The following is a 16164-nucleotide window of genomic DNA, read 5'->3' on the forward strand; positions in this document are numbered from 1 at the left end:
TGTTGTGGAGGGTTTCAGTCTGGGTGTCATGAATGCATATTGCTAGCAGAGTATATGCTGCTGGGGAAAGATGTGAGGTTTTGTCCTGCAAACATATCTTCCTCATGGTGAAGCCCTGCTTGTTTTTTTGAGGTGCTGCTTCCTCCTTGTGTGAGCTGTGGTTTATACCATACGTCTTCAAGGATATAGAATGAGAGCATCATAGAATCATTTAGGCTGGAAAAGACATTTAAGATCATAGAGTCCTACTGTAAACCTAACACAGTCAAGTCCACCACTAAACCATGTCCCTAAGCACCATATCTACATGTCTTCTAAATACCTCCAGGGATGGTGATTCTACCACATCCCTGGACAGCCTGTTCCAATGCTTGATAACCCTTTTGGTGCAGAAATTTTTCCTAATATCCAATCTAAACCTCCCCTGGTACAACTTGAGGATGTTTCCTCTTGTCCTATGGCTTGTTACTTGGGAGAAGAGACCAACACCCACCTGTCTACAACTTCCTTTCAAGTAGTTGTAGAGAGCGATAAGATCTCCCCTCAGCCTTCTTTTCTCCAGACTGAACAACCTGAGTTCTCTCAACCGCTTCTCGTAGGACTTGTTGTCTAGCACAGAAAGTGTTGGGGGTGAACATTTTGTCTTATGAAATCAGTGAGCCAAAATTTTCAGGGAAAGTATTTCCATTAAATGTAGCAGCCTATGAAAATGTGAAAAATAAATCCCCCCTCAAGTTAACTTACTTATGACAACAAGGGTAGTACTTGCAACAGTTCCATGTCCATGTTTATAGCACCATTTCAGCAGATTCTTATTGCAATAAAACACTTTCAGCTTGTTTATACCATAAACAAACTCTTGTATAATGCTCATGAAATTGTACAATAATTCAGTGTCATCAGATACAGAAAAAGTGTACAATGAAAGACATTGATTTTGCAAAATATAATTTTTAAAAATTGTTTGGGAAGTTTATCAATCTAATCAGGTGCTTTTTCAAGGTAAAATAATGTAGGAAGCAGAAGGTAAGCGTGTAGTAAAGTTAGGAAAATAATAATTAATGATAATGTTTTAAAGTACAGAGATTAAATTACATATTTATTTACTTTATGGATTCTTGCTGATCACATTACTTCCTTTGGAGGGGAGAGAGATACTTTGCTTTTTTGTTGCCATGAATGCTTTCATACAATGACAGTTTTCTGGAAGTAGTTGAAAGATAGTTGATCTGGAAAGTCTTTTCCCCATGAGGACAGTCCAGCAGTGGAACTGGGGCCCAAGGGGGTTGGGCCGTCTCCATCCCTGAGGAGTTTCATGCCTTGACTGTAAAGTCCTGAGCAGCTGAGTTTGATCCCATGACTGAGCCTTCCCTGAGCTGGGGCTGGGACTGGAGACCCACCAGGCCAGTGTGTCCTGTGATGTTCAGGGGTACAACTATTTGCCTCAACTTTGTGATATCAGGCGGCAATGTAATCCTGAAGGATGACAGCATTGGAGGTAGCTGTGATTCTTGTTCATGGTGGTGACTCTGTCAGATGTGAAGTCAGGTGCCATCTAGGTATGTGAAGGCTTGAACAGCATCAAATTGGTGCTTACATGGTGTCACATCTCTCTGGTCCTTTATCCTTCTCCATACCCAAATAATGGACTATCAAGGAACAAGGGTGTATTAACATGTTGGTGAGTGATTAAATTAGTGTCTGTCAGCTGAGATTAACTGAATGCAAAGGCTGTCTCCTAGCTTGCGGCAAATGAAAAGTGAAATGTGTTCATTGAAACCACTGAGAAAGTTTGTTTGATTGGTATGACACATGTGGAGAATCTGCTTATTTCTAAGACATGGGTCAAGAAAGTATTTTTTCTTATTACAGACTCTGTCTCTGTTTTCAAGGCCTTCTGTGTTATGCTAATGCAGAAAGCCTTAAAAGCAAAATTCCTTGTTCAGTATGGGGCATAAGGGAAGTTTAGCATAACTTACTTTTTGAAGACTGTATTCTCTCTTATCAGCTGAAAAATGAAAGATCAGACTAATGAGGTGAGCAATACTAAAAACCCCTCAGGAAGGTGGTGAACAGCAGTGTGACATTCTTGGCTTTGCTGGGGTGTGCATCCTCCTTGCTGCTTTTGGTCAAAGACAATGTGATGTAAAGGGAGGGAGCATCTCATCCCTCACCAGATGGCAAACTGCCAGCTTTTTTTTCTCCTTCCTTCTGCTTTATGAAGCCAAGAGTGATGTATCATGGCAGCACCTTTCTGCTGGTGTATGGCAGGGGAAATGGATGTTTTTTCTCACCAGCAGCAGGCCCCAGCAGTCAGTTTTACTTAGCCTTGGCTGCAGTGACAGTTGCCTGCACTCATATATACTAATTGGGATTTACCCCTAGAAATGAAAACATGGGAAACAATTAAAGTACAAAATATACGAGCTTCTTGACCCATCCTTTCATACCATCTTCTAAAACAAAGAGTAATTTGAGGTAAAGAGTGAACGTCCTGGCGTTAGCCGTACTGAATCATGATAAATGACATAAAGTGTGTCAGGGTTACATGAATATCTACCAGGTAAGAGTAAAGGCTGGCTTGAACAATTCTTATGTAAAGTGTTCGTCCATGGGGCAATAACTTATCATTCAGCATCAGTCAGTATACCAAGAAGAGCAGAGTAGAAGATACACTCACTGTAGTTGTGAGGCTTCTATGAAAGCCATTCTGTGGAAACGGTATGGGTAGGTGAACTTTTGCTCTGTAGCAAATAAGTATAAGTACTTCTGAGGTCAGTGTGAAAGCATTTTTTTGAGAAAAGCACATTGACAATAGAATTTGAGAAGGTTTTTCAAGCACACAAACACCAAGCCCTGCCCCCCCCCCCAAAAAAAAAAGAAAAAAGAAAAAAGAAAAAAAAAAAGAAAAAAGAAAAAAGAAACAACCACAAAACCCAAAGAAAGAGAATAAACTATGGGAACTTACAGTTGTCAGCTACCTAAATGACAATGTTGAAAATTTCAGTTCATCACATTTACATAATGGGCTTTTATTTGCTGATAGTTGTATAACTTTGCTTACGCCTTCTAGCTTAGGAAGTATGTGTTTTTTAAAATGTGCACAGAATTATTGGGTGGGAAAATTGAATGCAAAGCCAGCTAGACAGACAATGAGTCTGGTTTATTACTTTCTCCATCACGCTGGAAGAAAAGCCTGCAATTTTTAAACCCAGGGCTCATGTTGTTAATTAATGATCTTGTGCAGATGAGGACAAAGAAAGATTTAAAGTGTCTTAACATGTCTATTGCTTCTTAGTTTCTGTGGCTTTCCAAAAGTGCCTCTTACTCCCTCTTTTAGAAGAGTGCTGCTCCATTGTCTCTTTTTAGTCAATGTTCTGCTTATAAATTAAGTTATTCATATAATTTATTCCTATAATGATCATGGTTCTCTTGTACTTTGAAAGGCTACTTGCATCCAATCAAATCAGGAGTGTTCTTTATAATTACTGACACTAGTAAGAGAATTGGATGGTCACAGGCCATCTCAGGTGTGTGTCCTTCATTCTGAGAATGAGACACTTCTCTGAGCTTTTAAGTGCAGAGTGACAGAGGTTGATACTCATACAGAATATAGTTCTTTGCTTTCTCAACTGCTTTAATTGAAGGGTTAGGTAAGTTGCTTCTCATATTCAGTTTACAATGATTCTTTGCTTTCTCAAGATCATTGAGACCCCACTAGTGGGTATCTTAGTAGCATCTACTGCTCAAAATGCTGTGTGAGAATCAAACTGTAAAAATAGTCATTTGATAAGTAGTTAACATAAACCAAAACTAGGTCTGACTGGCGAATTATAATAACTAGCCAACTGCATATCCCTGTAACTGGAAAATTCTTTGCTAAGTTTCTCACTATATTATAAAAAAGAATTGTTTAAACGACCATCAGTCTTTAAATCCTGGATCCAGAAAGGGTCCATGTTGACAATGAGAAAGCAGAAGTAAAGGCAAACTGCTGTGCAAGAGCTAAAAAAGCTTATTCACTTTTTGCTTCTTCTTAGTGATTTTAACAGGAGAAAACTTGATAGGATAGTTTCTGGTAGGCCTCATTAATCCAGTTTCATATCTCTTGTGTTCCTCAGGCTACACTGTCCAAGCTTTATAGGGTGCATCTGCTACCACACTGACATTTCATTTAATCACATATCTGCAGTAGTTATACCCGCAGATATAATTAATCCTTTCTGAGAATCTTAATATAAATAATAATATGTATGGTTTGCAGAAGCGGAGAATGCCTATTAGAGTAATATTAAAGTTTACCCCCTGCAGGGTGAACCTTCCTATTGCAACCCAGGAAAAAGGACTTTTGTCCATATAAAGGTCCATATGCAGAGACGCATCATATCTTTAGCATTTCTTGCAGCTGACTGAGTTTGCAAATTAAATTGATTTGATTTTTTAAAGGGATTTTCTGTATCTTATCATGAAAAGAAACAGGCCTACTGAATGGCTATGTATTGTGCTGTACAGTAGGACTCTTAAGGAAACCCAAGTGCCTAAACCTTGGGATATGCAAAATCTGATGGGAGGCCTGCCCTCTTCATTCTTCCTACCCAAGGCCGAAGAAGATAGAGGAGATTTCATGTGGAATTTGGTATGCAGTGTATATTTTATTATGTACAAGAGTGATTTCACTCAGTATTGGAAAGTTTAGTTGTGTTTTTAATGCCGTCAGAACTGGGTTTCACATGTGCCTTGGTCTTCCAGTACTCTGGTACATCCCTAGATGCTTGTCTTCTGTGACAACCGTCATTCAGATGAATTCAGTAGAACTGAAATTATGAAATGGATTTCCATCTCGAATAACACCTTCTGCAGAATCAGGCTTGTATTAACTTAAATTGCTTCAGAAACATGTATATCAAGCCACATTTGCTAAGCCACTAATATATTTCAATGAACTTCTGGTAGCAGATAGAGTTTCATTCTAGGTTGAGGGCTACATTGGCTTTAAGAAGAAGTGATGAGGACTGAAGGACAAGTATCTGTTATGCGTACTTTTCTCCTTTTCCATCTTCTTTTTCTTTAATCTGGACACTATAAGCAGCAAAGCGTTCAGGAACTGTGACTTCCCTCTGGGGTCCATTTGGTAGTAGCAATTTCTGTAGTGCTATGATGCAAACTTTTGGTGGTCCTATGTCACTAACAAGCACAGCTGCATTTAAAAAATGGATATTTTTTTATCCAGACTGTAAAACTACTCTATTTTAGGTACCCATATATGGAACAAATGGTTATCCTTCATTTAATTTCTTACTGTCTTTGCATGCAAGAGTGTCTATCATGTCTTACTTTGTTAGTAACAATTTCTTGCTGTGGAGCAGGGTTTTGTTGTATTATTGGTGTGGGAATACAGCAAAAAGAAGAGAGTTTTTGAAACAACTGCTTTAATGAATAAGGATACAATTTATTATTTAGTGTGTTAACATCAAATTGCATTCTTCTTGTGATTCATTAGGAGCATGTATCATGAAAAGAACACTCTTTGAAGTCTACAGGGTTTGGGTTTTGTTAGTTTTTATGTTACCTAATCTTCATTTTGCACTAGCAGTTCTCACAGACTAGGAAGACAAAGCCTATATTGTATTAAAATGGACAGTCATATCTTCAGTGCAGTCCTGAGTCTGTGGAATCAGTGCAGGCCTTTGTGTTCTAAGCAAAGGGTAAAGAAACAGGACTCATCACTGCAAACACCGTTAGTTGCCTGATCCAGTATGTCTTTCTGGTCATTGCCTGAGAAGAAACTACCTTTGCTTTGCTGATTATGCAATATTATATCTGGGGGATGGAGGAAAAGGGAATGAAAAGTTACCCTTGTAGATTTGTTTACAACTTGAATATTTATGTGAATAACTCTTTTGTCCTTATTCAGTGATCTGTGAATTCCTCTTATTAGGATCATTGCATCTTTCACAATGTTTCTGCTGCATAAAATGGGTTACATATAGTGTGTTTGTTCAATAATGCCTTCATGTAGAAAGTCAGGGAAATGACCTTTAAAGAACAAAGTTAAGTATTGGTTTATTACTGAAGGAGGGTATTAAAAGGTTGTGAGATACTTTCAAAACAAATTAGTAAAGCATTTCTTTCATTTCTTTATAGATTCTGGACAACCAGGAAGTCCAAGCCACAATGATCCTGCCAAGAATCCACCAGGTAAATATAAGTTCCAGAACATGTGCATCTAACATTGTTTAAGAACAAAGATACTATTGTTTATAGTTAAAGAGAGCATAATTGGTCAGCAACTATTTTGCACTGGTAAGTACATATAATCAGGACAAGCTGTGATTACTTTAGTTCTTTTCAACTGGCAATGCCTTAACTGTAGTTCCATCAACATTCATTTAATCTAAGGAATTTTTCTTTCAGTTCATGGTTTTTGAAATTTTCTAAGTGGGAATGGGAAAAGGAGTAAGGAGATAAGTTCCCAAATAACTTTACTTATATAAAAGTCTTCAAAACTACAATTATCTTCTTGATCTCAGACAAACCACAGTTGACCTACCTCTAAGTCTGTGATGTGAATTAACAGCTTCTTTACTTTTATTTTATATGTGCATTATAAAATGCAAATATGTTCATTTTTAATATTTTTCATATAAGCTCAGAACAGTTTTTGAACATGACATTAATGAGTCATGCTAGTAACATCTGGAATTTTTTTTGAGAGACGTGTCAATGTAAACAGTCCCTATAAGGATTCTCTAGAAATAAAATTCAAGAGAAAATCAAACCCAGACTTTGCCATTCCACACAGTTCAGACCAAACGTTCTTTGTATTTTCATGGAGTTACCCTTCTAATCAACTAGACTGTGCTAGTAAATCTTGTAAATCTTTGTTGTTTTATGGATTTTATTGGGGTAAGACAAGCAAGTGTGACAGACATAGTATCACATCTTAAAGAGTGACTCCTGCCACCACTGTCATGCTGTATCTTTTCCTTTTGGCTCTCAGAAGTGTCTATCTGAAATAAGCTGCAACTAACTCAGTTCGCTCTTTTTCTAAATACAAAATGAACAACAGTCTAACCAAGAAGTAATTGTGTGATGCTGGGCTGTTACATATACATGAATATTTTCTGGATCTGTCCAAATATTAGGGAAAACACCTGCATTGTGGCTCTATAATTTTGTACTAAGCATACGTTCAAAGTATTCTCTACGTGCGGTGGAATAAGTCATGTGTGTTGCACATGAATACCCAAAAGTGGGAGAACCATCATAGATCATTATACAAAAAGCCATATTCCTGTAATACAAAAACCAGAAACATACACTGGAAGATTGCAGATATGTTTTAGATATATGAGGGCAGAACAATAAAATAATGTGGTAGGCTTTTTTTAAAGTGATTTTTTAATGTGATTTTTTTTTTGCAAGGGATGACACAGGCTTGAAATCACTTTTGGCTGGAGACTTTGATGCTGTTTCTCTCCAAACTGTGTGGGATGTTATGAGTAGGCTTTTATTTTTCTATTTAATACATGACATAAATTATGTAGGATAGAGGTTTCAAAACCCAAGCCAGCAAATTTACACCTAAAACAAGCCTGAAAAAATTCCTCACAGATAATCATGGTTTTGTAAAACTTGGAGCATTTAGTTATAAAGCATTTATTTTTGTCCTAGAATATTTCTGTTTGTGAGCGCAAGAAAAGCCAAATGCATTACCCCTTGTCATTTTTTAAGGATCCTTTGTAACCTTGTAATCTGGGTTTGGGAAGTTGAAGGCAGGGTCTGGAAACTCACCTTCAACATGTTTTAAAATTCTGTTTTTAAAGTACCACTTAGTATCTGGAATAGGAAGGTAGAAGTACATATTTCACTAGCGAGGATCATGTCTAGTGAGTTCAGTCTCATCAGCTCTCACTTTCAACCCATGGCTACTCCAGCAAGGAGTAATCTTGCTGTCAGCAGCAGAGCCCTGGGCAGTGCAGCAGATGAGCTGTACAGGCTTTCTTTTGGCAGCCTTGTGGGGCAAGACTGGATGCCTCAATGTTTGACACACTCCAGTGTCCCAGAAGGTAGGGGGACACAGAGGGCAGAGAACTCTGTTGCTGGTTTCACCATGAAATTTCTGCTTGAAACACTTTCTCATGCTTTGGAGTCACTGCTGTAAGTATTATTCCTTTATCTGCTGCCAAGTGGGGACAGAAAATGGAGGCTGTGCCTTGCTTCCCTTGAAACCCTTCATTTTAGCAGAGACAGGCATAACTGAATGTCGTTTGTCTATTTGAGGATACATGAACTTCTAGCATTGTTCAGCTTCTCTGTTTGATACTGTCTTGGAGTTAGCTGGCAGGGAGGAAGTGTTGAGGTTTGTGGGACTGCAGAATACAAGACTTCTGGGGCTGTGCAGGAGAATGGGAGGGAGTTGCACTCCATTCAGCTTGTCTGGGAAAAGAACTGCTGTCCTGTTCTTTCTTATTAAACTTCACATGACTGTTATTATTAGAACCAGGCAGTCACTTCTGTCAGAGCCCCAGAGGATATCCACTCTGAGGTTTGTTTGCGGTCCCAGGCCAGCAGACTGGCAGTGCCAGGAAGGTTTGTTCTATCATGTTTTGGTCTGATGCCTGTAGGTCAAGGAGCCAGGGTGCTGGCAAGGGATAGGTGCTGTTAGCTCTTGGATGCCACTACCTTCACAAAGACATTGCCAAGGAAGAGGATGGACATTGGAAACTGAGTGGTAGTTGGCGAGGCTGCTGGTGTTAAAAGTGGGTTTTTCTAGGTTTGGCTAGACTGTTGCATTCTTTAGGATGTCTGGTAATTTGCTGTCTTAACCATGTAGGGAGGTTAATGTCACTTGCCAAACAAAAGAACATTAAGAGCACTTGCTGGAACTCTTTAAAATACATTCCTACAAATACACTAAATACTTTGATAGCACTGTATGCTATTAAGATGGTGTAGCTTGTGGTGAAAGTGGTATGTAGCTTTTGTAGCAAGATCCAGGGATATCCTCCTGTAAGTTTTATTTTTCCATAAATTTCATCTACTATATTTCTAAAGACTGAAACTGATTTTTCTGAGAGCTGGCTTGTAAAGGTTGCTTCTCTGCAGGGTTTGTTAAGTAGGTTCCAGACGGATGAGCTGAACCAAGCTGGACTGAGAGAGAAGAAGAGTTTGAACACTGCTGTTGTCCGCATCAGTCATTAAGTTCCTGGAATCTGAAAGTTTTTGTTAATAATGCAGTGCTAAGTATTAAAAGTTTACATAGTTTCCAAGAGGGAATGGACATGTCCATGGATCTGTGGAGGGTGACTAAACAGATGGAGGCACACCTGGATTAAGAAGTTTTAAAACTTAAAATACTTAGAGCTTTTCACACTATCAGTCAAAAAAACCCCAACCCACCCCCAAAATAACCCAACAGAAAAACAACCAAACCAAATATTTCAGGCCTGCTCTGTTTCTTACTATTCTACTGGGCATCTCTTCAGGGCTATGGTTGAAGGCAGCCTGTTGGGGGAGACCTAGTGTGGCAGTTTCATTGTGATGCTGTATTATTTGCTCCCTGCAAGTCTCATAGGTCTTTTATCTAGCTTAAGAAAAATCTAAAAAATATCTAAAAAAATGAGCTTTCCTTAACATATGTGTCTTGAAATATCTGCAAAGGTGTGGGAGGGTGTGTACCGAAGACAGACGGAATGATCTTTCAGTAAGTTCTTCTGTTAAGCATATGAAAATTAAGAGAGAAAAACACCTAGAACTGCTAGTAAGCTCTTGATACTGGCACCAGAAGAATACTCTGGCGTTCAGTGATACAATCCTTACTAGCCAGCTCTTCTAGTAGAGGATTTTCTGGGTTTTGTTCTGTTTTATTTTTCTTTCCCTTACTTACGGCCTGCTGACCACAACTGTTGGTCATTAATAAGGTTACTTGCTACCTGCTATTGTGGTGAGGTTGCTGCTTGGCAGACTTGGTTTGTTTATACGCCAGCATTAACACTGCTGTGTCCAATTGTTGCCATGTTGCTCATCTTCAAACACAGTTTTTTAAAGCTGCTAAAATAGGAGTAAGAAATAACAATACTGCTAGAGTAGAATGTTATCTTGATATAGCAATAAGATAGGATAGACAGTTGAATACAGTTTGAAAAATCAAGAGAACTGGAAACCTGAGGGAGTGGATACTAGTTCTTACTGGTGCTTCATGTCCTTTGTCTTTTGTCTTTGGGATGGAGCTGGGAAGAGAGTAGTCTTTCAGAGCTATTCTTGCCCATCATTGGGGAATACAAAAGAGAACTTTTCAGAAGGTGCAAAGGAAACCTAACACAGACAGTGATGAACCTCATTGGCGAGGAAAGACAATTCAGTTTTTTGCTTTTTTCCAGGTGGTTGAGTTCATAGGTTATTAGAGCTATGTTTCCCAGCAAGTGGGACTGTTAGGGTATGGTGGTTTTTGGTTGGGTTTTTTTTTTATTTTTTCTGATAGAATTTACTCCACTTTACCTGGTGCAAGGAATATTTTCATACAAATTTTGCAGACTCTATAATGTCAGTCAGGGATGAATGAGGAATGCAGATGACTCAGGTTTGAGCCTGTGTGCTGATGATTTTTACATTATTTTTATGGGGTGACACACTTAGATTGAGAAACCATCTCTCTGCCTTTCATTCCTCCCCACTGTTTCCCTTTTTCTTTCCTTTGCAGTAACTCATGATGTGTTGTCAGGGAATTAATCTAGTGATAAGATCCTTAATCTCAGCGAGGCATAAGTATATGCATACCCAGACCCAGACCCAGTGCTCTAGAATTGGTTTTCCCCTTCTATTTTCACCAGAAATTTTATTCTGGGAACCATTTCCAAAGAAGACCTGAGTGAAATCACCATCTTCTTTTTTTCTAATTAAATGAGGTGCTGCCAAAAAGCTTGCAACCAGCCTCACCTATCTCAATATGCAAACTTCTTTTGCAGCTGTAGAACCCCAAAGGGTTTTTTGTGCTTTCATATGGGCTAGCAGCCACAGGGAGAACATTCTTTTTGGATCAAGCCCTAAGAAATGTGTAATAAATTTGCCTGTATATGACTGTTTTAGATATAAGTATTTCAGTTTTAAGTTACAGAATGTATAGTTTCAGAAATAACCTCTGCAGAAGAACATGGTCTCAACCTTTGCTCTTTTGTGGAAATGCAATAAGCAAATGTCTTTGAGTTTTGAATGACTCAGAACACAGATGGTTTTATTATTGTACTGTATTGCAAGTTACCCTCTTGTGGATGGAGAATTAGCCCCCTAATTAACAGAAATAGAGGAGATATTCCCTGGCCTCATCATTGTAAGCAGCTTTGCTTGTGAAAATGATGATGCCATGCTAGCAGTTTGGGGATTCAGACAGACTTATATTTAAACAAAAATATATTCACCTTGCTTTTTCAGCGTGGGAGTGGATATACTGAAATGCTTGCTGTTTCCCGTATGCCTGCAGCCGTGCCATCTCAGATAGTGATCTTCAAATAAAACAGGGTTGGGTTTGGTCAGGGCTTGATTTTCTGTGGAGTTCTCCCTTTTCCCAAATGCTCTATGAATTAGTAATGCCATTCAGCCCTGAGCCAGGTGGGGCATTCTGGGGGCAGTGTGCAGCTGTGCTATCTCAACAATCAGAAACCAGCACAGATTGTAAAGCCCCTTTTTCCAAGAGGAAGAGTTTTTGGCCTTGCATGCTGGTTTGAAATTTGGTGTGGGTGATTGCTACTGTCTACTAGTTTAAGATTACTTCTGAATTTTTGCTTGCATCGGCTATCCTTCTTTATGAACCTGCTGTGTAAAGAAATGATGCTGTGATCACTTCTGATGCTGTGTTCACTTCTGATGCTGTTGTGTTCAATGGTGAGCACAATGGTTTTTACTTCAAAGTGTGCACAGAAGAATTTGCTAAAAACTCTTATGCTACCACTTAGAATTCCAGAAACTTTGGTGCTTTGGCACCAGAAATTTTTTTGGTACCTGGTAGTCCTACAGCTTTTAAAAAACAGCTCCCCCGACCTTTTTTTAAATCATGGCTGAGACCCTCTGGAGCAGAAAGCAGTATGTATTTGTGTTAGTTACCCTTTCTGTTTCTTGCTAGATTTTGGAGAAACTCTTCTTGGATTCCAGTATATGGATTCCAGAGTCCATTAAACCAGATGTTTACTTCTTCAAATTACTGCAGTGCTGAAGGATATTATATTTCTGGTTTTTAACTTGAGAGTATTGAAAATCTTACTTGTTTTTGAAAATGGCACAGCCAGCTGCTTAGTTTCTTATTGCAGTAAAAAGTTCAGTGCAGTTGGGATCTTTTTACAATGTTTGTTTCCTGTCTCAGTTACAACATCAATGCAACTTTCAGGAAAAAAAGCAAAACAAACTGTGGGTATGCAACCAGGCTGGAGACGATCGTGCAATAAGCAAAATAGCCTTGCTCTCTGGACAGATCCTAGTTCAACTGTTTCAAATGACATCACTGAAATCTTCTGTGTCACTCCTTGGCTCATGTTATCCACCCTTAACTGCCTTTGAGAAATCCTGGTTCAGTGGGAGCCTGTTTCTGGTATTCTTTTTAAGATACTGGCTTCAAAATGCATGCAATAAGAAAACAAACTGCAAGTCTGCTGACTGTGTGTTAACTTACTGTGAACAGTGTGAGAGTAATTTTTCACTACCAGTTCTGACTGAGAATTCCTGCTGAAATTAAAAAAGCTTCCTGTAGAAGTTAGATACTTCAGAAAGCAGCAAGAGCTGATCCCTTAAAAGTCAGTTTTAAAGGATTCAAACAAAAGAAGCTATACAATGAAAAGATCTAATCCTTAATTGTAGCAATTTCAGAAGTCAGACAAACCTGTAGCAGCTACATTGCAAAACTTGAAATCAAGCTGCAGCTCTCTACTAGTATTTTGCACACCAGGCTGAAGCTTCCAGCCTTTCTTCTCAGCAGCTCCTGATGCTGAACCTGTCTCACTGCTAGTACGTCTATCTACTACTGTATAATCCCTCTTTTTAAAGATTCAGAATAAAAGTACAATAATACGAATTGTACCCTGCAGTGATTGGATCCTTATTGTTATTTTATAAGTCGCTCAAAATCAAGGGCATATCAGTGAAAAAAACTGGATGTTTAATGATACCAGGAAGGAATTTTAGGTTTTGGCACTAGTCAATATGCAGCAGCAGAACGCAAACAGGTGTCCTATTCATAAAAGTACAATTAAATCAGAAGACATGAAAAAAGCTGGTTAAAGATTTGTAAAGCCAGACGTCACTGGTAAGCTTTTAAGTAATGTGAGAACAAGCCCTTTACAGTACAAGTTAGTGCAAACTGAAAATATTTTTCAGTTGGTTTAAACAACCTCTTCCCGCCCCCCCCCCCTCCCATTTTAATTCTTACCATGGTTAAAAGCTGTACTTGCAACTCAGCTCTTGAAGGCATAGTGCAGGAATAGAGTGGAAGAGGTATAAGGCCCAGGACAGAATGACTTCTACAGCAGTTGGAGGCATTTACTGAAGGTTTCTTCTCTTACTGACAGTGTGGAGAAACTTTCTGATCAAAACTGCTCCTTGGCTTAACCTGTTTGCTTTTCATCCTTGATGGCACTGGTCTGGTCATTGTAGTATTGCTTGAAAAGTCTATTTTTCAGAAATGAATTTTCTGTAAAAAAAGTAAGGAAAGAAGACAGATTTTATAATCACCCATTGCAAAAACCAAAAGGAGATACAGAAAAAAATCCACAGCTACTTATGGATTTTGGAAGTTACGGACTGTTTATACAGAATTGCACTATGGTGGTTTTGGCAGAAATGTTCTTTTTGTAGAACTCAGATTTTTAAGAATAATGACAATTAGTGAAATGCATTTCAGAGAGTTTTTTTTCTCAGGCAAGATGAATTTTAGTAAATTTACAATAGTCAGTGCTTATATTAGGTCAGAACAATAAAGACAGCAAAGTGTTATCATGACCATCAAAAGATACAGTAAATCCTCTGTGAGGAATACAACAATAGACTGTTATCAAGTGCATTAGATTCGGTGCTGAACAGATCAGAAACATACATCAAGAATACTAATTTAAGGCTTTTCAACATGTTAATGCAAGCAGTGCATTAGGGAATGCTTAATAAAAAAAACCAGTAAGACATATACTGTGCAGAGTATCACCACATTTTTTTTTCTTCCATGCAGTGTAATAGTGTGGCTATGAATGTTAACTTTTATTCAGTAGTGTGATCAGCTTTGCAAGGCAAAAGGCAGTGTCTCACACTTTAAAGTCAAAATGTCCTATTCTGTTGTCCTGCTGCATGCAGTCTTGCTGTTTATCCTTTATCGTATATAGAGTGCATGTTTCTGCAACAAATTACAGAAGTCTGATGGCACAGAACATTTTCCTATTGCACAGCTGGGAGCCAAGCAGCTCTGTAACATAACCACCATGGATTGTCTTCCTAACTAGTTAAAACTGTTGAAGTCCACTGGTGCTGGTACTGAACATAATGTGTTTATTTTCCTGCACTCAGAGGCACCACTGGAATCCACCTTCCCTGTTAGAACATGAGGCTCGGGATGAATTTGCTCATTACCTGAGACATAGACTGTTTATTGTTGCATCATTTTTTTAACAATATTTTGTCACATTATATCAAAAAAAAATCAAGCTGATTTTTAAGTTGACGGATACTGACAATAGCTGCAGTTTCCCTCTCTTTCCTAACATCAGACAAAGCATTTGCATCTGTCTTTGGGTGTCATTATTTTTGGACAATCCAAGGCAGGGTGAAACCTGGGTGAAAGACAGTGATCCATCTGTCAGCAGTGCGTCCTTTTGTGAGGGGGTGATAAACAGCGGTACCACTCAGTGGCAGAGTTTTTCCCTTGCTCCCATTTCATTATCACAAGGAGAGAAACACACATTTCTTTTTTCATTACGTGGGTATTCTCAGTATTGCCAATGAGAAAACCTAAGAATTCATGAGAGAAGGCTGAAGATTAAACATGTGTTTCTGTGTGTCTGTGCATACATATGTATACACCTGTGTTCTCACATAAATCCTACATGGGCATTTTCTGTTTTTTAATACAAGCCTTGGGGCTTGTTCTCACTGTAATGATAGCTTGGTTAATCTACACTAGGGTAAAGCATCTCTCAAGTTAGTCTAACTTGAATGAGAGAAGTGCTTCAAAGTGCATGTGCATGTGGATAAGGAGCAGTGAAGTTCAGTCTTGTCTCACTACCATCTCCAGAGGTGGCTGCACGTTTGTGCACTGACTTTTAAGCCACGCTTCACTTACAGGCCAACTAAAATCAAGAATTTCCTTTCCATAGGCAGAGAAGGGAAAGACTTCCATTATTGGAGGAATTATTAGTGTTCATCCAATTTGCCCATTCTTAGGTTGAAAAATGAAAACTGAGGAAGAAGGAGAAAAGAAACAAACTCTTTGCAATTTTTTATTATATGGGTATGCCAAGTTCTGTCAAACAAAGAAATAGGTACTTAAGAAGCCATGTCATGTTTTCAGCCACAGAAAAAAACATGGAGAAAGGGTGCAGGAGAATGCAGAAGATGACAGAGAAAAGCTCTTATTTCTTAGAAACTGGAGATGAATAAGGTTGCAGAGGCCTGTGACATTAAGGTGAAGGACGATAAGGGAGGAAAAAGTAATGGATATAGAGAGAAGGTATTGAAAACAAGAGGGAGAAGAATGTGAGTAGAAGTGAGGAAAAAAGGAGGGAGGTCTCCCGAGCTACTAGTGGAAATAAAGACATGTAGGGATATTGTGTGAAGTGGCATGCAGGGACATCGTATGGAGTGATGTTGACTGGAAGATGAGAAGCTGGTAGCATTGGCATAACATCATTCAGGATGATCCCACAGGCTTATGGTGCTGTGTAAGCCCACTGCACTTGTTCGTGGGATGGTTTTTCAGCTGGGAAAGACTGACTTTCGCTTTATGGGTGTAAGTGTGTAAAAGAGATGTCAGGAGATGTGCTCAGGTGAACCCTTCACATTCTTTCAGCTTGAGTTGTCAGATGCATGGTCATATACCTGCACTGATAAATATTACCATAGGTGCTGGGTGAGGTGGCTCTGTGGGCCTAGTAGGACTGCTAGCAAGCGGTGAAAACTCCTCTTTTTGCCTTTGCT

General features: G+C 38.8%; 1 protein-coding gene across 10 annotated transcripts in view; it reads left to right on the forward strand.

The window, feature by feature from the left end:
- Positions 1 to 16164, forward strand: part of NFIB (nuclear factor I B) — a 274434-nt gene that overhangs the window by 190722 nt on the left and 67548 nt on the right. For all 10 annotated transcript variants that reach the window (XM_027792825.2, XM_027792819.2, XM_027792821.2 and 7 more), the window contains exon 3: positions 6145 to 6198. In XM_027792825.2, the coding sequence (XP_027648626.1) occupies positions 6145 to 6198 (54 nt within the window). The remainder of the gene's footprint in view (positions 1 to 6144; positions 6199 to 16164) is intronic.

This window comes from Falco peregrinus, chromosome Z, assembly GCF_023634155.1.
Source record: "Falco peregrinus isolate bFalPer1 chromosome Z, bFalPer1.pri, whole genome shotgun sequence".
In the NCBI taxonomy this organism is placed as follows: Eukaryota; Metazoa; Chordata; class Aves; order Falconiformes; family Falconidae; genus Falco; species Falco peregrinus.